Source organism: Oncorhynchus mykiss, chromosome 11 (assembly GCF_013265735.2).
Source record: "Oncorhynchus mykiss isolate Arlee chromosome 11, USDA_OmykA_1.1, whole genome shotgun sequence".
NCBI classification, from domain to species: Eukaryota; Metazoa; Chordata; class Actinopteri; order Salmoniformes; family Salmonidae; genus Oncorhynchus; species Oncorhynchus mykiss.
This window is the reverse complement of record NC_048575.1, coordinates 7,614,845-7,638,649: the sequence shown is the minus strand read 5'-3', so window position 1 is coordinate 7,638,649 and position 23,805 is coordinate 7,614,845. Positions and strand designations below refer to the sequence as shown.

The 23,805-nt window shown below is 47.2% G+C and overlaps 1 protein-coding gene across 3 annotated transcripts in view; it reads left to right on the top strand.

Annotated features, from left to right (window-relative positions):
* The window catches only part of LOC110535204 (TGF-beta receptor type-1), a 78,357-nt gene that overhangs the window by 50,668 nt on the left and 3,884 nt on the right, over nt 1-23,805 (top strand). Inside the window, exons 6-9 of one of the 3 annotated variants that reach the window (XM_036934753.1) lie at nt 3,475-3,631; nt 13,714-13,838; nt 14,974-15,092; nt 20,712-23,805. The exon at nt 20,712-23,805 is cut by the window's right edge and continues 374 nt beyond it. In XM_036934753.1, coding sequence (XP_036790648.1) covers nt 3,475-3,631; nt 13,714-13,838; nt 14,974-15,092; nt 20,712-20,837 — 527 coding nt within the window. In that variant the 3' untranslated portion in view covers nt 20,838-23,805. Of the gene's footprint in view, nt 1-3,474; nt 3,632-13,713; nt 13,839-14,961; nt 15,093-20,711 lie in introns of all 3 variants that reach the window. The other 2 variants (XM_036934752.1, XM_036934751.1) reach the window with 2 other exon arrangements.

The window sequence follows — 23,805 nt, the reverse complement described above, 5'->3', positions numbered from 1 at the left end:
CACCAATCAGCGACTGAGGACTTGTTTTTGGTTGAGAGATAGAGTATTCCTTTTGGTTTCATGTATAATATTTATGTTATAAAATCCTATGTTATAAACTGTGTTAGAAACTGATACTATTTCTGGTTGTCTTAACTCACCACCACTGTGACCCCTGGTGTAGCCTGTTATCGGCGACTTCAGGAGCTTAACGCCAGAATCTGTGATGACCAGCAGCAGGAGAAGGGTCGGGAAGAGTTTTTTTTTTCTGGTTAGGCTAAATTGATCTCTGGCTCCCTCTATAGTAATTTGTGTGTCTGAATTTTTAATCGCAGTGCTTAAAGCATCAGACAAGCTCAGTAGCCTACGTAGATTTGATTTTTATTAACACATAGGGTGTGTCCTATATATGGAAAAATACACGTTTTAAAATGTTCACCAATCGATTGGTCGAAAGAACAGATGACTCTGTCGACTAAGATTTTATTTTTTTGTCTCCGGGACAGCCCTAGTCACATGATGTATACAGGCAAAACGAGACACAACCTTATATAAATAGTAAGTTGACAGTATGACTCATTCAACTAGGCCGCGTGTCTTGTCCTCCACAGAACAGGAGGGAAGATTCTACAGGAGTCGAGACTGTCATGGAATCTACTTTCCTCATTGTACAGTTCTGTACATTGGGTTTTGCCCTCTTGCTCAGGATACACGCTATAGGCCATGTCCACTAGGCAGGGGTGCAGTATTTTTTAGGAATAAACAAAACTGTTTATTTAGCTAGTGGAGCCTCCGAGCAGAACATTTTCTCAGTAAAGCAGAGCGTTCCGGAGAGACTGTATGTGAACTGTATGTGAAATCCCAATCCCCCCCTGCAGGATCTGTAAATAGATGTTAAACCATCCCTGTCAGGCCTCTGTAGTTTCTCTTCTAACTGTACACTATTACCGACTATCTGCCTAGTTATTATCCCCTATCTGCCTAGTTATTACCCCCTATATACCTAGTTATTACCCCCTATATACCTAGTTATTACCCCCTATATACCTAGTTATTACCCCCTATATACCTAGTTATTACCCCCTATATACCTAGTTATTACCCCCTATATACCTAGTTATTACCCCCTACATACCTAGTTATTACCCCCTACCTGCCTAGTTATTACCCCCTACCTGCCTAGTTATTACCCCCTACATACCTAGTTATTACCCCCTACATGCCTAGTTATTACCCCCTACCTGCCTAGTTATTACCCCCTACCTGCCTAGTTATTACCCCCTATATACCTAGTTATTACCCCCTACCTGCCTAGTTATGACGCCCTATCTGCCTAGTTATGACGCCCTATCTGCCTAGTTATGACCCCCTATCTTTTGACTCCTCACCAGCTGACCCTAAAGGTTTGGGGAATGATAAGTCAACGTTCTCATCCATCAGCCTTAAAACGCATCTCGGGTGCAGCGGATCAATAAAATATTCTAATAATTGTAATCTCACTTCCTCAATTCAAATACTTTGGCGACACTATACCAAAGATGGTCTGGTATGGTTTAGAAACTTAGGAACCAATCCCATCCGGATTAACGGACATTCTAGAGGAATAATTACACATCCAACGTTCTCTAGTGATACTAGTCCAGAGCGAATAGGGTTTATGATATGTAGAACCATACACCGGGTTTTATAAAATATGATCAACTCTTTCCATGACATAGACTGACCAGGTGAATCCAGGTGAAAGCTATGATCCCTTATTGATGTCACCTGTTAAATCCACTTCAATCAGTTTAGAAGAGAGGGAGGAGACAGGATGAAGAAGGATTTTTAAGCTTTCAGACGATTAGAACATGGATTGTGTTTGTGCCATTGAGGGGGGAACGGACAAGATGAAAGATTTAAGTGCCTTTGAACGGGATATGGTAGTAGGTGCCAGGCGCACCGTTTTGTGTCAAGAACTGCAACGCTGCTGGGTTTTTCCACTCTGAACCGTTTCCTGTTTCCCGTGTCTGACCAATAGAAAGGATCGAAGCTGGCGGTGGAATATAAATAGGAGCATTTACCAGTTTCATTTGAGGACCAGGATGTTGACAGCTGTGCCATACAGATTGCAAAATAGTTGGGAATAGATTTTTGATGTACCGATTCCCATGGTACAGGGAGTATGAGTTGATGTATAAAACGATGCAAGATTCAAGACGTCGTGATTTTTTTTTTTTAGCAAAAATGATTGTACAGAATTCTTGCCACCAACAAAATGTTGAATATTTGGGGCATATAATCATCGCAGCTCTGCAGATTTTGTTGTGAGGATACAGAATCAATAGACCATTTTATTTTGGTAGCCTGTTTCTGGTCTCAGGTTCAGGAATGGCTGTAAAATGCATAGCAATGATCTAAAATTGACCCTAGAAATAGTACTGTTAGGAGATCTGGAGATCTCAATTACTAATACTCTTAGTAAAAGTATTGATCTAAAATTGACCCTAGAAATAGTACTGTTAGGAGATCTGGAGATCTCAATTACTAATACTCTTAGTAAAAGTATTGATCTAAAATTGACCCTAGAAATAGTACTGTTAGGAGATCTGGAGATCTCAATTACTAATATTCTTAGTAAAAGTATTGATCTTCAACTCGCCATCTGTGGATTCTATTCGATTTAGATTCAAATTGCATGTTAAACATCACAGCATAGTAGAAAGATATATGGTGTGGGGAGGGTTCTCGAATGGTTGAGTGGCAGCTCTTGGGGAACTGTGGGGGGGCGGCATCTTAGAGGGCTGGCGGCTGGGAGTTTTGGGTTGGTGGCTGATGGGTAGCTGTTTCAAGTCCCTGTTTTTTTTTCTTCTTTTCCTTCTCTACCTTGTGGGAGATCTGTCGACGTGCCCTTGAGCAGGGCGTTGACCCTGGTTGCGTCTGTGGGTCGGGCTCTGGATGGGAATCTGTTAGATGACTGAATGGGACGTAGATGTTGAGAGGCTTCACTGCACGTAGATTGTATGTTTTATATATTCAATAAAATGGCCCACTGTAGAAAGGGGGAGAGATTCAACTCAATATTAGGAAGGCGTTCCTAACGTTTAGTATATTTAGTACATCGACAGGACCATATTATGGACTAGACTTTCTTTTCATATGAAGAAGGACGCAGGGTAATTGAAAGCTAAAAATTGTATTTTAGCTGTCCAGTTCTTTCACATCAGTGTATACGGAAGGAGTAAGAAGAGACTGCTGACATGCTCCTCCCTGCCCCCCTCCTCCCTCTCCAACATGTCAAATACAATCATGTTCTTTTGAATCGGTGAGCTCTCGTCTAATGCTTTTCCTCTTCTCTCCTCTTTTCTCTCTCTCTCTGTCTCTCTCTCTCTCTCTCTTCTCCTCTCTTCTCCTCTCTTCTCTTCTCTTCTCTTCTCTTCTCTTCTCTTCTCTTCTCTTCTCTTCTCTTCTCTCGCTCTCTCTCTCTTCCTCAACGCCATATGTCATAAATTTCAGGGAAGCCGGCCATCGCCCACAGGGATCTGAAATCTAAGAACATCCTGGTGAAGAAGAACGGGACTTGCTGCATTGCCGACCTGGGCTTGGCCGTGCGCCACGACTCCGCCACCGACACCATCGACATCGCCCCCAACCACAGAGTGGGGACCAAAAGGTAACTGGATCCCCCATTCGGGCTCTGTTATGACTGTTATTTGGGATGGCAATTTGATAAAGAGTGAGCCGCCATGTCGGCTATTTGATGTGGTTAGTGGCAACTTCAAACTACTCCACCTCAACCATTGAGCAGGAATCAGAAGGTAACAGGTGGGGATCACACCTGTCATTTGCTGTAACGATTTGATGGAAGATGCCATTCTGGCTCCCACAGCTCATTGTAATGGCTGGAGGTGCCTTGAAACTGGTTGTCCATTCTGGCTCTAGAGTGCTGCCGAGCCCTCAACCACAGAGTGGGGAAACTCAAAGATAACTGGAGCCCCACGGGGCTGTCATTCCGCCTCGTTTGAGCCGTCATTTGTAGTGACGGAGCCGCCATCTTGGCTCTCACAGCCGCCACTCGCCATCATAGGCAAAAGGTGAAGGTGCAGTGAAATCCGTCATCTTCTCCGGCTCTCCAGAGAGGTGTAGCAGGTAGGTGAGGAGGGGAGGAGGAACACGCGGCGTGAGTCATGCCATGGAAACACGGCGCTCATACCAACGGCGCTCATCTCTCCCACCCTGCAGCAGCATCGATGACATTTCCCCCTTTTCCACAAGACAAGCCTGTGTGGTTGGAAAACACAGAGGGGATGATGGCCACACACACACACACAGCCGTTCCTACCAGCTCAGGCCAGGCAGTCACTAGCAACGTGCGTCGACTCTTCTATAATTCAACTCCAATAGAAAGAGGAGAAAATCGTCTTGACAACCATATCGCCGATTTTGCTTTCTTCTTGAATAACACTGTCTCGATTCAGTCTTCTGCGGTGTATATCAAGCCTATCAAGCATCCCACCAATCCACGATGTAGATTCTATTCCGGCTGCTGCTGTTGACTGGACGGCTGCCACACGGAGCAGCTGTGTTACAACACTCTGCTGACTACGGAGCACAATGTGTTGTGTAACACAGCTCCGCTGGTATAGAACTGAGGCCCAGCTCATTAATATCGCATGGTATTATTCATAGTTCACATCCGTTGTTGTTGCACTTTGTTGGTATCGTGGTCGGCTCCAGGACACGACACCGTGTAAAGTAACACGCTCAAATGGTATAGCAGATTGAATCCTGCCTCCCTTGTCTAAGTGCCCTCGACAAGCATCTGGGAACCTGCTAGCCATTAGCCTAGAGGTGGAACCCAGTGTGACTTGTTTTCTCAGCCTTTATGTCCCCTCTGCCCTTCCTTACCTCTCTTGCACTCCTCCTCCCCTTCTCACTTGCTCCCCTTCCCTTCCCATCCCTCTCTCTTGCCCTCCTCCCCCTCTCTCTTCTCCCTCCCTCCCTATTCTCTTCTCCCCCATCTCATCCTCCCCTCCCCTCCTCTCTATTCTCTTCTCCCCCATCTCATCCTCCCCTCCCCTCCTCTCTATTCTCTTCTCATCCTCCCCTCCTCTCTCTCCTCCCCCTCTTGCTCTCCTCCAATCCCTCTCTCTTGCTCTCCTCCAATCCCTCTCTCTTGCTCTCCTCCAATCCCTCTCTTGCTCTCCTCCAATCCCTCTCTCTTGCCCTCCTCCCCCTCTCTCTTCTCCCTCCCTCCCTATTCTCTTCTCCCCCTTCTCATCCTCCCCTCCCCTCCTCTCTATTCTCTTCTCCCCCTCTCATCCTCCCCTCCTCTCTCTCCTCCCTCTCTTGCTCTCCTCCAATCCCTCTCTCTTGCTCTCCTCCAATCCCTCTCTCTTGCTCTCCTCCAATCCCTCTCTCTTGCTCTCCTCCCCTCCCTCCCTCTCTTGCTCTCCTCATCTTGCTCTCCTCCTCTCCCTCCCTCTCTCCCTCCATCCCTCTCTTGCTCTCCCCTCCCTCCCTCCCTCCCTCCCTCCCTCCCTCCCTCCCTCCCTCCCTCCCTCCCTCCCTCCCTCCCTCCCTCCCTCCCTCCCTCCCTCCCTCCCTCCCTCCCTCCCTCCCTCCCTCCCTCCCTCTCTTGCTCTCCCCTCCCTCCCTCCCTCCCTCTCTTGCTCTCCCCTCCCTCCCTCCCTCTCTCTCTTGCGCCCCCCCCTTTCTCTCTCTTGCGCCCCCCCCCCTTCTCTCTCTTGCGCCCCCCCCCCCCCCCCTTCTCTCTCTTGCGGCCCCCCCTTTCTCTCTCTTGCGCTCCCCCTCCCCCCTTTCTCTCTCTTGCGCTCCCCCTCCCCTACTCCTCTTGCTCTCCCTCTCCTCTCTCTCTCTCTCAATTCAATTCAAAGGGCTTAATTGGCATGGGAAACATATGTTTACATTGCCAAAGCAAATGGAATAGAAAGTAAACAAAAGTGAAATAAACAGGGTAAACATCATTAAACATTACACTCATTATACAAACGTTTTAAAAGAATATCGACATTTCAAACGTTATATTATTGGTAATGAACAGTGTTTTAACAGGTAGTTGAAGTATGAAAGGGAAAATAAACAGATAAATATGGGTTGTAATTTCTCTCCCTCTCTCTTGCTCTCCTCCCCTCCCTCCCTCTCTTGCTCTCCTCATCTTGCTCTCCTCCTCTCCCTCCCTCTCTCCCTCCATCCCTCTCTTGCTCTCCCCTCCCTCCCTCCCTCCCTCCCTCCCTCCCTCCCTCCCTCCCTCCCTCCCTCCCTCCCTCCCTCCCTCTCTTGCTCTCCCCTCCCTCCCTCCCTCCCTCTCTTGCTCTCCCCTCCCTCCCTCCCTCTCTCTCTTGCGCCCCCCCCTTTCTCTCTCTTGCGCCCCCCCCCCTTCTCTCTCTTGCGCCCCCCCCCCCCCCCCCTTCTCTCTCTTGCGGCCCCCCCTTTCTCTCTCTTGCGCTCCCCCTCCCCCCTTTCTCTCTCTTGCGCTCCCCCTCCCCTACTCCTCTTGCTCTCCCTCTCCTCTCTCTCTCTCTCAATTCAATTCAAAGGGCTTAATTGGCATGGGAAACATATGTTTACATTGCCAAAGCAAATGGAATAGAAAGTAAACAAAAGTGAAATAAACAGGGTAAACATCATTAAACATTACACTCATTATACAAACGTTTTAAAAGAATATCGACATTTCAAACGTTATATTATTGGTAATGAACAGTGTTTTAACAGGTAGTTGAAGTATGAAAGGGAAAATAAACAGATAAATATGGGTTGTAATTTATATTGTTGTTTCTTCTCCACTGTATGTCCTTTCTCATGGCAATGGGCCGCACGTCTTCCTGCTGTGACGGCCCACTGCGATATTTACCCTAACAGATATGGGAGTTTTTCAATCTTTTGATTTCTTTTCAAATTCTGTGTTGGTCTATGGGATATGTGTGTCTCTAATGTGGTTGTACATTTGGCAGGTTAGGAAGTGTAGTTGAGTTTCCACCTCCATTTCGTAGGCCGTGGGCACATAGGTAGACCTGGCTCTCGAGAGATGACAGGCTATGGCGGCCTCTCTCAATAGCAAGGCTATGCTCACTGAGTGTACATTTTGGTCTCAATAGCAAGGCTATGCTCACTGAGAGTACATTTTGGTCTCTCCCCCTTCTCCCTGGGCCAGGCAGGTGGTTGTGTGTTTTGGTCCAGGCTGACTGACTGTATGTCTGTCTACCTGGCTGGCCCACTGGAATCTGTGGGGCTTAATTAAGCGGAAGTCTCAGGGACTTTACCCCCCTCTGGAACTGTGGAGGGAGATTAGGCCCAGCGCAGCTAACACCTTTCCTTCCTGTGGCTCCAACTTTCCAGAGGAGAGAGGAGCCCCCTTCCCAAAACATTACCCCCCTCTCATCTCCCGCTAGGAATCTGGGATTTCCTCCCTTACGGAACAAAATGGCCACTAACAGGATTAGAGATGTTGCCCCTGAAGACTGGTTTAAGGTCAGTCTAATGATGCAGGTTGGGATCTGGAGGGGAAACTGATCCTAAATCTGTGCCTAAAGACCGGGAAACTTCCAAACTGCGATGGATTAGCTGGCTTCATCTCCAACTGTTAACGGGGATAGGGTTTCATATCTCTCTGAGATACTGTGTTGGGAAATCGCGCCAGGCTGAGGATATTGTAGTTTAAAAACCGAGGAACGGTTGCATTTGTTATGCTTTGGAGTGTGGGGCAAATATTGATAAACTTCGTTAACTACTTTGAGCGTTCTGAATTACAGGACACATCACTGCACTCTATACTCCTCTGTAAACTGGTCATCTCTGTATACATGTCGCAAGACCCACTGGTTGATGCTTATTTATAAAACCCTCTTAGGCCTCACTCCCCCCTTATCTGAGATATCTACTGCGGCCCTCATCCTCCACGTACAACACCCGTTCTGCCAGTCGCATTCTGTTAAAGGTCCCCAAAGCGCACACATCCCCGGGTCGCTCCTCTTTTCAGTTCGCTGCAGCTAGCGACTGGATCGAGCTGCAACAAACACTCAAACTGGACAGTTTTATCTCCATCTCTTCTTTCAAAGACTCAATTATGGACACTCTTACTGACAGTTGTGGCTGATTTGCTTGTTGTCTCTACCTCCTTGCCCTTTGTGCTGTTGTCTTGTGCCCAATAATGTTTGTACCATGTTTTCTGATTCTGCCTTGTTGTGCTGCTGCCTCAATGCTGTGCTGCCGCCTCAATACTGTGCTGCCGCCTCAATTTTGTGCTGCCGCCTCAATGTTGTGCTGCCGCCTCAATGCTGTGCTGCCTTGTTGTGCTGCTGCCGCAATACTGTGCTGCCGCCTCAATGTTGTGCTGCCGCCTCAATGCTGTGCTGCCTTGTTGTGCTGCTGCCTCAATGCTGTGCTGCCGCCTCAATGCTGTGCTGCCGCCTCAATGCTGTGCTGCCGCCTCAATGCTGTGCTGCCTCAATGCTGTGCTGCCGCCTCAATGCTGTGCTGCCGCCTCAATGCTGTGTTTATTTATTTATTTATTGAATTTATTTAGATTTTAAATCCCAGCCCCCGTCCCCCGCAGGAGGCCTTTTGGTAGGACCGTCATTTTAAATTATAATTTGTTCTTAACTGACTTGCCCTAGTTAAATTTAAGGTTAAATTAAACATGAAGTCAAAAGGAATCAGCGAGTGTATCACCACTAGATCTAATAAGGAAGGCGTTTCGTGATGTTTATCGTCGATATGCAACACCTGCTCACGGAATTCAGACATTTTTTTTTTTTCCCCCTCAGTGTGGAAGGTTGTGGATTGGGCTTGTGAAATGAACGCTTGTGAATTGTTCGTTGATGGTTTTTACCCTTGTGGGAAACAGGGGCTTCATTTTTCAAAGGTGCATGTGTCAGTTTTCCTGCAAAAGGTCGGTATTTATAAATGTTGAACTTGACGGGAAAGTGTGCGTACGTCCACACAAATCTCAAACCGTACGTGCGCACAACCTCTGGGAGGTGGATCAATTGTAATTGCAAGCAAATAGGCTTATTGATCGTTCTGGTGAAATAGGTGTTTGATGCATGGGAAATATAACAATGGTATTAAAAACCGTCGGCCATGTGTATATGTTGCGTGCGACAATTTGGATAAATCCCAATATAAATAATATCGATACCAATAAATCGCAAAAAATCCCAGAATCTCCACATCCGGCAGAATTTAGTATCAAATTGTTGATAAATGAGGCCCCAGAAGTCCTCACAAGGATAGTAAAACAAGGGGATATTTTACCGGTCCCCAGACTCCCCACGAGGATAAAGGCTATTTTAGGTTTACGTTTAGCTGTACAATTAGGGGTTAGGGGGTACGGTTAGGAGTTAGGGGTACGGTTAGGGGGTACGGTTAGGGGTACGGTTAGGGGTACGGTTTGGGGTTAGGGGTACGGTTAGGAGTTAGGGATACGGTTAGGGGGTACGGTTAGGGGTTAGGGTACGGTTAGGGGTACGGTTAGGGGTACGGTTAGGAGTTAGGGATACGGTTAGGAGTTAGGGATACGGTTAGGAGTTAGGGATACGGTTAGGAGTTAGGGATACGGTTAGGGGTTAGGGGTACGGTTAGGAGTTAGGGATACGGTTAGGGGGTACGGTTAGGGGTTAGGGGTACGGTTAGGGGTACGGTTAGGGGTTAGGGGGTACGGTTAGGGGTACGGTTAGGGGTTAGGGGGTACGGTTAGGGGTACGGTTTGGGGTTAGGGGTACGGTTAGGAGTTAGGGATACGGTTAGGGGGTACGGTTAGGAGTTAGGGATACGGTTAGGGGTACGGTTAGGGATACGGTTAGGGGTTAGGGGTACGGTTAGGAGTTAGGGATACGGTTAGGGGTACGGTTAGGGGTACGGTTAGGGGTTAGGGATACGGTTAGGAGTTAGGGATACGGTTAGGGGTTAGGGGTACGGTTAGGGGTACGGTTAGGGGGTACGGTTAGGAGTTAGGGATACGGTTAGGGGTTAGGGGTACGGTTAGGGGTACGGTTAGGGGTACGGTTAGGGGGTACGGTTAGGGGTTAGGGATACGGTTAGGAGTTAGGGATACGGTTAGGGGTTAGGGGTACGGTTAGGAGTTAGGGATACGGTTAGGGGGTACGGTTAGGGGTACGGTTAGGGGTTAGGGGTACGGTTAGGGGGTACGGTTAGGGGTTAGGGGTACGGTTAGGGGGTATGGTTAGGAGTTAGGGATACGGTTAGGGGGTACGGTTAGGGGTTAGGGGTACGGTTAGGGGTACGGTTAGGAGTTAGGGATACGGTTAGGGGTACGGTTAGGGGTACGGTTAGGGGTTAGGGGTACGGTTAGGGGGTACGGTTAGGGGTACGGTTAGGGGGTACGGTTAGGAGTTAGGGGTACGGTTAGGGGGTACGGTTAGGGGTTAGGGGTACGGTTAGGGGTACGGTTAGGGGTTAGGGGTACGGTTAGGGGGTACGGTTAGGGGTTAGGGGTACGGTTAGGGGGTACGGTTAGGAGTTAGGGATACGGTTAGGGGGTACGGTTAGGGGTTAGGGGTACGGTTAGGGGTACGGTTAGGAGTTAGGGATACGGTTAGGGGTACGGTTAGGGGTACGGTTAGGGGTTAGGGGTATGGTTAGGGGGTACGGTTAGGGGTACGGTTAGGGGGTACGGTTAGGAGTTAGGGGTACGGTTAGGGGGTACGGTTAGGAGTTAGGGGTACGGTTAGGGGGTACGGTTAGGAGTTAGGGATACGGTTAGGGGGTACGGTTAGGGGTTAGGGTACGGTTAGGGGTACGGTTAGGAGTTAGGGGTACGGTTAGGGGTACGGTTAGGGGGTACGGTTAGGGGTACGGTTAGGGGTACGGTTAGGAGTTAGGGATACGGTTAGGGGTACGGTTAGGGGTACGGTTAGGGGTACGGTTAGGGGTACGGTTAGGAGTTAGGGGTACGGTTAGGGGTACGGTTAGGGGGTACGGTTAGGGATACGGTTAGGGGGTACGGTTAGGAGTTAGGGGTACGGTTAGGGGTACGGTTAGGGGGTACGGTTAGGGGTTAGGGATACGGTTAGGGGGTACGGTTAGGGGTTAGGGGTACGGTTAGGGGTTAGGGGGTACGGTTAGGGGTACGGTTTGGGGTTAGGGGTACGGTTAGGAGTTAGGGATACGGTTAGGGGGTACGGTTAGGAGTTAGGGATACGGTTAGGGGTACGGTTAGGGGTACGGTTAGGGGTTAGGGGTACGGTTAGGAGTTAGGGATACGGTTAGGGGTACGGTTAGGGGTTAGGGATACGGTTAGGAGTTAGGGATACGGTTAGGGGTTAAGGGTACGGTTAGGGGGTACGGTTAGGGGTTAGGGATACGGTTAGGAGTTAGGGATACGGTTAGGGGTTAGGGGTACGGTTAGGAGTTAGGGATACGGTTAGGGGGTACGGTTAGGGGTTAGGGGTACGGTTAGGGGTACGGTTAGGGGTTAGGGGTACGGTTAGGGGGTACGGTTAGGGGTTAGGGGTACGGTTAGGGGGTACGGTTAAGAGTTAGGGATACGGTTAGGGGGTACGGTTAGGGGTTAGGGGTACGGGTAGGGGTACGGTTAGGAGTTAGGGATACGGTTAGGGGTACGGTTAGGGGTACGGTTAGGGGTTAGGGGTACGGTTAGGGGGTACGGTTAGGGGTACGGTTAGGGGGTACGGTTAGGAGTTAGGGGTACGGTTAGGGGGTACGGTTAGGGGTTAGGGGTACGGTTAGGGGTTAGGGGTACGGTTAGGGGTTAGGGGTACGGTTAGGGGGTACGGTTAGGGGTTAGGGGTACGGTTAGGGGGTACGGTTAGGAGTTAGGGATACGGTTAGGGGGTACGGTTAGGGGTTAGGGGTACGGTTAGGGGTACGGTTAGGAGTTAGGGATACGGTTAGGGGTACGGTTAGGGGTACGGTTAGGGGTTAGGGGGTACGGTTAGGGGTACGGTTAGGGGGTACGGTTAGGAGTTAGGGGTACGGTTAGGGGGTACGGTTAGGAGTTAGGGGTACGGTTAGGGGGTACGGTTAGGAGTTAGGGATACGGTTAGGGGGTACAGTTAGGGGTTAGGGTACGGTTAGGGGTACGGTTAGGAGTTAGGGGTACGGTTAGGGGTACGGTTAGGGGGTACGGTTAGGGGTTAGGGATACGGTTAGGGGGTACGGTTAGGAGTTAGGGGTACGGTTAGGGGTACGGTTAGGGGTACGGTTAGGAGTTAGGGATACGGTTAGGGGTACGGTTAGGGGTACGGTTAGGGGTACGGTTAGGGGTACGGTTAGGAGTTAGGGGTACGGTTAGGGGTACGGTTAGGGGGTACGGTTAGGGGTTAGGGGTACGGTTAGGGGGTACGGTTAGGAGTTAGGGATACGGTTAGGGGGTACGGTTAGGGGTTAGGGGTACGGTTAGGGGTACGGTTAGGAGTTAGGGATACGGTTAGGGGTACGGTTAGGGGTACGGTTAGGGGTTAGGGGGTACGGTTAGGGGTACGGTTAGGGGGTACGGTTAGGAGTTAGGGGTACGGTTAGGGGGTACGGTTAGGAGTTAGGGGTACGGTTAGGGGGTACGGTTAGGAGTTAGGGATACGGTTAGGGGGTACAGTTAGGGGTTAGGGTACGGTTAGGGGTACGGTTAGGAGTTAGGGGTACGGTTAGGGGTACGGTTAGGGGGTACGGTTAGGGGTTAGGGATACGGTTAGGGGGTACGGTTAGGAGTTAGGGGTACGGTTAGGGGTACGGTTAGGGGTACGGTTAGGAGTTAGGGATACGGTTAGGGGTACGGTTAGGGGTACGGTTAGGGGTACGGTTAGGGGTACGGTTAGGAGTTAGGGGTACGGTTAGGGGTACGGTTAGGGGGTACGGTTAGGGATACGGTTAGGGGGTACGGTTAGGAGTTAGGGGTACGGTTAGGGGTACGGTTAGGGGGTACGGTTAGGGGTTAGGGATACGGTTAGGGGGTACGGTTAGGGGTTAGGGGTACGGTTAGGAGTTAGGGATACGGTTAGGGGGTGTGGTTAGGGGTTAGGGGTACGGTTAGGGGTACGGTTAGGGGGTACGGTTAGGGGTTAGGGATACGGTTAGGGGGTACGGTTAGGGGTACGGTTAGGAGTTAGGGATACGGTTAGGGGTTAGGGGTACGGTTAGGAGTTAGGGATACGGTTAGGGGGTACGGTTAGGAGTTAGGGGTACGGTTAGGAGTTAGGGGTACGGTTAGGAGTTAGGGATACGGTTAGGGGGTACGGTTAGGGGTTAGGGGTACGGTTAGGGGGTACGGTTAGGAGTTAGGGATACGGTTAGGGGGTACGGTTAGGGGTTAGGGGTACGGTTAGGAGTTAGGGATACGGTTAGGGGGTACGGTTAGGAGTTAGGGGTACGGTTAGGGGTTAGGGGTACGGTTAGGAGTTAGGGATACGGTTAGGGGGTACGGTTAGGGGTTAGGGGTACGGTTAGGGGGTACGGTTAGGAGTTAGGGATACGGTTAGGGGGTACGGTTAGGGGTTAGGGATACGGTTAGGGGGTACGGTTAGGGGGTACGGTTAGGGGTTAGGGATACGGTTAGGGGGTACGGTTAGGGGTTAGGGATACGGTTAGGGATACGGTTAGGGGGTACGGTTAGGGGTACGGTTAGGGGTTCAGGGCAAATACGATATTGAATTGGAATCAATTGTTTGGTCCCCACAAGGATAGTAAAACGTGTGTGTGTCTGTCTGTCTGTCTGTCTGTCGTATCTAACCAATATTACGGTCTCTCTCCCTCCAGGTATATGGCACCAGAGGTGCTAGACGACTCGATAAACATGAAGCATTTTGAGTCGTTTAAGAGGGCAGATATCTACGCCATGGGCTTGGTTTTCTGGGAGATAGCCAGTCGATGCTCTCTGGCAGGTATGTGTGTTGTCCCCCCCCCCCCCCCCCCCTATTGTCACTCAGTTATCCAGTAGATGTTCTGACAGGTATGTGTGTTGTTCCCCCCCCCCCTATAGTCACTCAGTTATCCAGTAGATGTTCTGACAGGTATGTGTGTTGTTCCCCCCCCCCCCTATAGTCACTCAGTTATCCAGTAAGTGTTCTGATAGGTATGTGTGTTGGTGTCGTCGTCGTCGTCCCCCCCCCCCCCCATAGTCACTCAGTTATCCAGTAGATGCTCTGACAGGTATGTGTGTTGTCCCCCCCCCCCATAGTCACTCAGTTATCCAGTAGATGTTCTGACAGGTATGTGTGTTGTCCCCCCCCCCCCCCCCCCATAGTCACTCAGTTATCCAGTAGATGTTCTGACAGGTATGTGTGTTGGTCCCCCCCCCCCCCCCCCCCCAATAGTCACTCAGTTATAAATGTCCCTTGATTTAAAAAAAGGTTTAAAAAATATATAATAACGTCGGTAGTGGAATCAGGGTTGTTTGCCCCTCTGATAACAACAGTTATTGAATAATATTGAATAATATAATAATGGCACTTAGCAAGTTAATTCGTTCATTAGCTGTTTCTCTGGCTGTATTGAACACAAATAGAAATGCTACGCGCAACAATTTTCAAAGGTTTTTACTGAGATACAGTTCATATCAAGGAAATCAGTCAATTGAACTAAATTCATTAGGCCCTAATCTATGGATTTCACATGACTGGGCAGGGGCGCTGCCATGGGTGGACCTAGGTTGGCACTTGGGAGTCAGGCCCACCCAACCACTGGGGAGCCGGGCCCAGTCAATTTGCAATTTTCCCCACAAAAGGGGTTTATTACAGACAGAAGTACTCCTCAGAACATTTCTGGGTTATTTTTTATTTCAGCTCATGAAACATGGGACCAACACTTTACGTATTACGTTTACAGTTTGTTTCAGTCTAATATATAAAAATCACATACAATTCATTGAAGCGTATGAGCTACTTTTGATGCATGTTAAGCAGAGGGAAAAACACAATTGTCCCTTGAGGAACAATAAAGTGTTGTATTGCATTCTGTCAAGCCATTTGTGATGTATTTTAACGCCTCTGACGTGTTTTGCGTCAGGCATCGTTGAAGACTACCAGCTGCCATACCATGACCTGGTGCAGTCAGACCCTTCTGTGGAGGAGATGAGGCGGGTGGTGTGTGATCAGAAGCTACGACCCAACATTCCAAACAGGTGGCAGAGCTGTGAGGTAGGTGACACGTGCGCACACACACACACACACACACACACACACACACACACACACACATATATCTCTTTGGTTTTTAAACCTTTCACATTCCTAGTTCTGAAGTGGGAATCACCTCGCGGGAACGTGTAGCGTCTTCTCTTTGAATGCGGCCATAATAAGTTGCCAATTTCCTCAAATGAAAATCCACACGAGAGGATTTCTCTCCAGATAGTCTTTCCGAACTACTGTCTGCCTCACGGTGCGTTTAAACCCAAGAAAGATCAAAGTCCACAAACCTGAGACTCTCCAATGTGTCCATCTATCTCAGTGAAGACTCACGTGTCACATAAGAGGCGCACAATTGGCCCAGCGTCGTCCGGGTTAGGTTAGGGGAGGGTTTGTCCGGGGCAGGCTGTCATTGTAAAAATAAGAATTTGTTCTTAATTGACTTGCCTAGTTAAATAAAGGTTACTTCCCACCCTAGGGGAAAGTAAGTGGTGTTGCAACTCTCCCTCTCTCGCCGTCTCAAGTTTTCCCCCTTCACATTCTCATTTCACTTGACACTCTCTGTCTCCTTCTCTCTCTTTACGTTCTCTTTCGGTCTCTCTCTGTCTCCTTCTCTCTCTTTACGTTCTCTTTCGGTCTCTCTCTGTCTCCTTCTCTCTCTTTACGTTCTCTTTTGGTCTCTCTCTGTCTCCTTCTCTCTCTTTACGTTCTCTTTCTCTCTCTCTCTCTCCTTCTCTCTCTTTACGTTCTCTTTCTCTCTCTCCCGCCCCACCTCCGTTTATTGGTGTCCCTGTTTATTGACTGTAAAAACTGATACATTAGATTAGAGTCAATCCACAGTAATAAAATCCTGTAATCTAATCTGGGACCTATGACCTGGCCTAAATAGCTGCCAAGATGTTAGGACTGAGCTGAATCTGCTATTAACACAACACCGTGACAAGACACTGAGAACACTGTTCCTGATACCAAAACGACAGTCTGATTGGCGTAAATAGTGCTTCTACACCTGCATTGCTTGCTGTTTGTGGTTTTAGGCTGGGTTTCTGTACAGCACTTTGAGATATCAGCTGATGTACGAAGGGCTATATAAATAAATTTGATTTCGATTATTATTTTTTTGCCTAGCAGGTATCAGCTGATGTAAGAAGGGCTATATAAATTGATTTGATTTGAATATATTTTTATGGTTTGGCCAGAAAATGTTGCCCCCCCCCCCCCCCCCCCCCCCCCCCCACACACACACACACACACACACACACACACACACACACACACACATACCAAAGTAAATTTTTTTGTAGACACCACAACACAAATATTAAGCATTGTAACAAATCAATGCCAATTGATCACACTCATACTTACAATACAACTAACACAGGATGTCAAGACATTCCACCTGCTTAAACTGTATCTGGTTACCCTCCCTTATATGTATATAGAAACAGTAGGTCTTACAGTGCATTCGGAAAGTATTCAGACCCCTTGACTTTTTCCACATTTTGTTACGTTACAGCCTTATTCTAAAATGGATCTATCTACACACAATACCTTATAATGATAAAGCAAAAACAGGTTTTTGGATTTCACATTTAAATAAGTATTCAGACCCTTTACTTGACACTTTGTCGAAGCACCTTTTGGCAGCGATTACAGCCTTGAGTCTTCTTGGGTATGATGCTACAAGCTTGGCACACCTCTATTTGTGGAGTTTCTCCCATTCTTCTCTGCAGATCCTCTCAAGCTCTGTCAGGTTGGATGGGGAGCGTCGCTGAACAGCTGTTTTCATGTCTCTCCAGAGATGTTCGATCGGGTTCAAGTCTGGGTTCTGGCTGGGCCACTCAAGAACATTCAGAGACTCGTCCCGAATCCACGCCTGCGTTGTCTTGGCTGTGTGCTTAGGGTTGTTGTCCTGTTGGAAGGTTAACCTTTGCCTCAGTCTGAGGTCCTGTGCTCTCTGGACCATGTTTTCATCTAGGATCTCGCTGTACTTTGCTCCGTTCATCTTTCCCTCGATCTTGGCAAGTCTCCCAGTCCATGCCGCTGAAAAACATCCCCACAGCATGATGCTGCCACCACCATGCTTCACCGTAGGGATGGTGACAGGTTTCCTCCAGATGTGAAGCTTGGAATTCAGGCCAAAGGGTTCAATCTTGGTTTCATCAGACCAGAGAATCTTGTTTCTCATTGGAAACAGGATGCATCTGAGCGCCATTTCGAGTCTCATAGCAAAGGGTCTGAATACTTGTGTAATAAGGTATTTTAGATTTTTATTGTAATACATTTGCAAAAAATGTATGGGCTATTGTGTGTAGGTGAGAATTATTTATTTATTGAATCCATTTTAGAATAAGGCTGTAATGTAACAAAAAGTGGAAAAAGTCAAGGGTTCTGACTACTTTCTGAATTGTGTGTGTGTGTGTGTGTGTGTGTGTGTGTGTGTGTGTGTGTGTGTGTACATATTTACAGTTGAAGTCAGAAGTTTACATACACCTTAGCCAAATACATTTAAACTCAGTTTTTCACAATTCCTGACATTTAATCCTAGTAAAGATTCCCTGTCTTAGGTCTGTTATGATCACCACTTTATTTTAAGAATGTGAAATGTCAGAATAATATAGTAGAGAGAATTATTTATTTATTTATTTTATCACATTCCCAGTGGGTCAGAAGTTTACATACACTCAATTAGTATTTGGTAGCATTGCCTTTAAATTGTTTAACTTGGGACAAACGTGTTGAGTAGTTTTGGATAGTCTTCCACAAGATCCCACAATAAGTTGGGTGAATTTTGGCCCATTCCTCCTGACAGAGCTGGTGTAACCGAGTCAGGTTTGTAGGCCTCCTTGCTCGCACACACTTTTTCAGTTCTACCCACTAATTTTCTATAGGATTGAGGTCAGGGCTTTGTGATGGCCACTCCAATACCTTGACTTTGTTGTACTTAAGCCATTTTGCCACAACTTAGGAAGTATGCTTGGGGCCATTGTCCATTTGGAAGTTCTGATGTCTTGAGACATTGCTTCAATATATCCACAGAATTGTCCTTCCTCATGATGCCATCTATTTTGTGAAGTGCACCAGTCCCTCCTGAAGCAAAGCACCCCTACAACATGATGCTGCCACCCCGTGCTTCAGGGTTGGGATGGTGTTTTTTGGCTTGCAAGCCTCCCCCTTTTTCCTCCAAACATAACAATGGTCATTTTGGCCAAACAGTTCTATTTTTGTTTCATCAGACCAGAGGACATTTCTCCAAAAAGTACGATTTTTGTCCCCATGTGCAGTTGCAAACCGTAGTCTGGCTTTTTTATGGCGATTTTGGAGCAGTGGCTTCTTCCTTGCTGAGCGGCCTTTCAGGTTATGTCAATATTGGACTCGTTTTACTGTGGATATACAGTGGGGCAAAAAAGTATTTAGTCAGCTACCAATTGTGCAAGTTCTCCCACTTAAAAAGATGAGAGAGGCCTGTAATTTTCATCATAGGTACACTTCAACTATGACAGACAAAATGAGAAAAAAAATCCAGAAAATCACATTGTAGGATTTTTTATGAATTTATTTGCAAATTTTGATGGAAAATAAGTATTTGGTCACCTACAAACAAGCAAGATTTCTGGCTTGAGTAATCATGTTGAACAGTTACACACAACAGGAGCACATACGAAACTAGCTAGCCACAGGAGTCCACTAAGTTAAGTAGTGTCATGTCTTTGGCTATGCCGGATTAAGTGATATGACATGCTATTCTATAAAATAATTTATCCGTAATTACTATTACTTGATTGAGCTAATCATGTAAATGTAATTAACTAGAGAGTCGGGCACCACAAACAAATATTTATAGAGCTGTTATCTTCCGAATAAACTCTTAAAGACCTAGTAATATTTTACATCAATAGCAGTAAATATCAATCGTCATCTTACTTCAGTCTCATCTGAAGGTTGTAAATGATTTTATCTGCACGAACCCTGGCTAACAAGTTGAATCAGCAATACAAAATTGGGTTTAATTAATTATTTACTAAATACCTAACTAATCACACACAATTAATCAGAACTTGATTACAAATTACGTCATAAAGGAAAACGTCCCTAGTGGGCGGAACAGATATGACAGCTTGTTACACAAAGGAAAAGGGGCGGGGTTTGAGTGAAAGAGCGGGAGACTGGGAAGAAGGGAAGAAGCTGGGCTATCGTAAATACAGTATCTTATGCATTCTAAATTACCGTCCATTTGGAAAAGGAAAATGTAATAAATATTTACTCTGAGCTGCGCTTCAGTAGGTTGGTGGTAGATGGAAGGCCGTGTTGCCAAACCCGAGTCCTTTGTCCTTTGAAGAATGTCTCTGGTGGTCAATTGGATATGTTGTAGTAACGTCGTTGTGTGGTAGACGGGATACTCTGTCTGATCCTTCCTAACCTGCGTTTGCAGCTGCGGATGCTAACTCAACGGCTAGGAGGTATCACTTCTGTAGTGAATAAGAGTTCAAAGTTCATACCATTTGCAACCAAAGCTCACGCTGATGTTGGCTTCATTCTGTAGTTATTATCTGAATAATTCAGACAGGGCTGTCGTCCTCACGTCCTTGGAACAGGAAGTTATGTTGTTGTCAAGGGCTTATATAGGAAGGGAGAGGGGGGGGTGTTTGAAAAGTTTTATAGCCCATGTCCCTTCACAGGGCGGGCCACTGATTGAGCAGCCCTATCTTATGAAAATTCCATGTGAATCCGATAACTCTGATGTGTAGACTTTCCACTATAGAGTTTGTCATATCATTGATGAGAATGTCTCAGATGACAACCGAACTGACATCATATTCATTAAGTACCACCGCATGTGTTCAATTGGTCGGATTACCAGAATATAGTTAATTTCCCCCCACCTTCTGATGTTCCCAGAATCTCTATGTCAACCAAAGGGTTTTGCAAATGTAACCTCAGTAGGGTAGAGAGAGGAAAAAGGGGGGAAGAGGTATTTATGACTGTCATAAACCAACCCCCAGGCCAACGCCATGACACTGTACTGTAGGAGATGCTGTACTGTAGGAGATGTTGTACTGTAAGATATGTGTCAGAGAGGCCTACTTGTCAGAAGGCTATGGAGTTAGTTCAAATGAGTGCACTCTGTCTTAATAAGCACTGGTGGAAATCCCCAAGATGATGTCCTCGACAGGCCTTTGAAAAATGTAGACAAATGATGGGCTGAACACAGATGCTGTTTACAAGGCTGGCAGAAAAATTATTCAGCGTCTCATTCCATTCCAAACTGTTTACCTTCTTAAACAAGCTTTAGAGGAATGAGCAATTAGCAGTGGAGAGGTCCTGGTTTTGAGGAGGTAGGTATTGGGTAACCTTGTCTGTCCAATGGCCACATCCTCTCAGGAGTCTAAAAGTGGAAACGATTAAAAAAGCCCTGGCGACTCCGCGTTTGATCGAGGGTGGGTGAGGGGTGTGTGTGACACACTGGTAAATTGCCTCGCTATGTGGTGCTGGAAATACAAATCCTCACTTTTTTTTAAATGTATTTATATCATATCCATGATTAAAAGGACTCTTACACATTACCGCTACATTAATTTAGTGATGTTTTATCAAGTCGTCCTTAACTCCCTGACTCTCTCCTTCCAGGCTCTGCGGGTGATGGCTAAGATCATGAGGGAGTGCTGGTACGCCAACGGAGCCGCCCGCCTCACAGCGCTGCGCATCAAGAAGACCCTGTCCCAGCTCAGCCAATCAGAGGGCATCAAGATGTAGACATTTCCTTTAGTCTTATTATATTATTCTGAATATTATTATTTTCATCGTCATCATTGGTTCTCTTCGGGCTGCTCCTCCTCTTGGTTTCAAAGGGGAGGCGATGCAGCGTGGTGAAGTTTTACTCTGATACCCCCTAACCCCTCTCTAAACGCGGTCATCCTTATATTTGTCGCCGTGCCGACCGGCGCGATTTTATGTCTCTCAGAGTTGGATGGATCTGATGGAGGGATGTTGTCAGAGTTGTGTTTTTTTTTTTTTTTTTTTTGGAGAGAAGTGGTATGGCTGGGTGCTAAAGCTGTCCCCACTACACACCACCACCAACCTGTGTCAGTTCAGACACCCACCCCCTGTACTCACGATTGGTGGGATCTCCTCACCCAGTGCTCGTGAAGGACCTATAACAGTGATTACAGACAGCCGTAGTCCCGCCCTGCCACAAACACATCTGCAAACCGGTGGAAAGGATCATCAAAACACCACCCAGAAACCCCCAGGTTTCATGACTGCTGGTCGTAACATTCAGGTGTCAATGCCTCCATTCAAACAACACATGTTACATTCTGACACTAGCTGTGGTGGCTCGGACTCGACGAGAGAAAAAGACTGAAGCAATAAACTTCAGTTTTATTTAGGACCATCTGGTACTTGTTAACAATCGTTTTATTGTAGTTATTTGTGTGTGTTTCCATGGAGAGGTGCTGTGGACTCGTGTCCAGAGCATGTCACACCATGTGTTTCTCCCTCTTTTCTCCATGTATCACTGTACCAAGGGACTACAGGTCTGTTTAACTTATTTGCTTAGATTGTTTGCAAAAAAAAAACAACTGGACATGACCTCATTCAGTCTCCAACCAACTGGACATGACCTCATTCAGTCTCCAACCAACTGGACATGATCTCATTCAGTCTCCAACCAACTGGACATGACCTCATTCAGTCTCCAGCCAACTGGACATGACCTCATTCAGTCTCCAACCAGCCGGACATGACCTCATTCAGTCTCCAACCAGCCGGACATGACCTCATTCAGTCTCCAACCAACTGGACATGACCTCATTCAGTCTCCAACCAACTGGACATGACCTCATTCAGTCTCCAGCCAACTGGACATGACCTCATTCAGTCTCCAACCAGCCGGACATGACCTCATTCAGTCTCCAACCAGCCGGACATGACCTCATTCAGTCTCCAACCAGCCGGACATGACCTCATTCAGTCTCCAACCAACTGGACATGACCTCATTCAGTCTCCAACCAACTGGACATGACCTCATTCAGTCTCCAACCAACTGGACATGACCTCATTCAGTCTTGGCGAACATGCTATGACATATGCAATATAGATAGTGTATCTATTTTATATAATCTGTTCTGCTGCTACTACAACGTCAACTACAACAGCTCGACAGTCACCGCCATGCCTTCCAAGCCAGGTGTTAACTGGTGCCACTGCTTTAAACCTACCCCTTCAACCCTCATGTTGGTTTGTGTCTGTGTGAGATTGTATGGCGTATTGACAGAGGCCCTCAGCTGGAGGAGCAGCATGGAGTAAACCCTCTCAGAGCTGGAGGAGCAGCATGGAGTTAACCCTCTCAGAGCTGGAGGAGCATCATGGAGTAAACCCTCTCAGAGCTGGAGGAGCAGCATGGAGTAAACCCTCTCAGAGCTGGAGGAGCAGCATGGAGTAAACCCTCTCAGAGCTGGAGGAGCAGCATGGAGTAAACCCTCTCAGAGCTGGAGGAGCAGCATGGAGTAAACCCTCTCAGAGCTGGAGGAGCAGCATGGAGTTAACCCTCTCAGAGCTGGAGGAGCAGCATGGAGTAAACCCTCTCAGAGCTGGAGGAGCAGCATGGAGTAAACCCTCAGAGAGCTGGAGGAGCAGCATGGAGTAAACCCTCTCAGAGCTGGAGGAGCAGCATGGAGTAAACCCTCTCAGAGAGATGGAGGAGCAGCATGGAGTAAACCCTCTCAGAGCTGGAGGAGCAGCATGGAGTAAACCCTCTCAGAGAGCTGGAGGAGCATCATGGAGTAAACCCTCTCAGAGCTGGAGGAGCAGCATGGAGTAAACTCTCTCAGAGCTGGAGGAGCATCATGGAATAAACCCTCCTATGCAAATGGTAGGACGTGACCTCGCCATGCTGCCTAGGGCAGCCACAACACCAACTTGTTGGTGCCATCTACTCAAGGGGTCTCTCTCCCTTCCCGTCTTCTCTCTGTCTCTTTCTCTCTACTCTGTATGGCAAAGCTATGACTCACCGAATACCAGACTGATAGGGGTGCTAGTACTACCCACTGGACTACACTAAGACCCCCCTCCAAGGTGGCTTTAAGGAAGAAGGAAACAACTACTCATTACTGGAGTTGTTCTATAATCATGCATTGTTGGATTTCACTTTGTTTCCGTCTTTGTGTTGTTTCACAGTGTGTGACGGCACATGTCTCTTCAAAGACTGAACGAGGTGAGGTACATTCATTTAAATATAGAAAATAGATGTTTACTAAGCCATAGGTTTCCAATGGTTTTTTTTTGTTTGTTTTTTGTGGCAACTTTTTCTACTACTTATAAGAATGTACGTTTACGGAGGATAAACGACATGGTATCACTGTGTGAACTGCTTGACATTTCAGCTTAGCAAGCCGTAAGGGACCAATGGAGAGAGTCAGAATCCTGTTATGTAAAAAGTAAGATTTTATAAATAATTATACTATTATAAAGTAGGGTCAATGTTCTATATAAAGGAATTACAAGTCAATGTAGCAGCAGATGTAATAAGTAATGTTTTGGTTTGTATTTGTAAGATATCCTATTGCCACACGCCTAAACCTGCAAGCTGCCTGTTTATACCAATTTGGATTGTGTTCGTTTTGGTATGTCCACAGTCTTGATGTCATTCGAGTTTCTTGCTCTATTTCAGCATGTTTTTTTTAAATACGGTACCGCAAACCATCACAATAGAAAGACAAT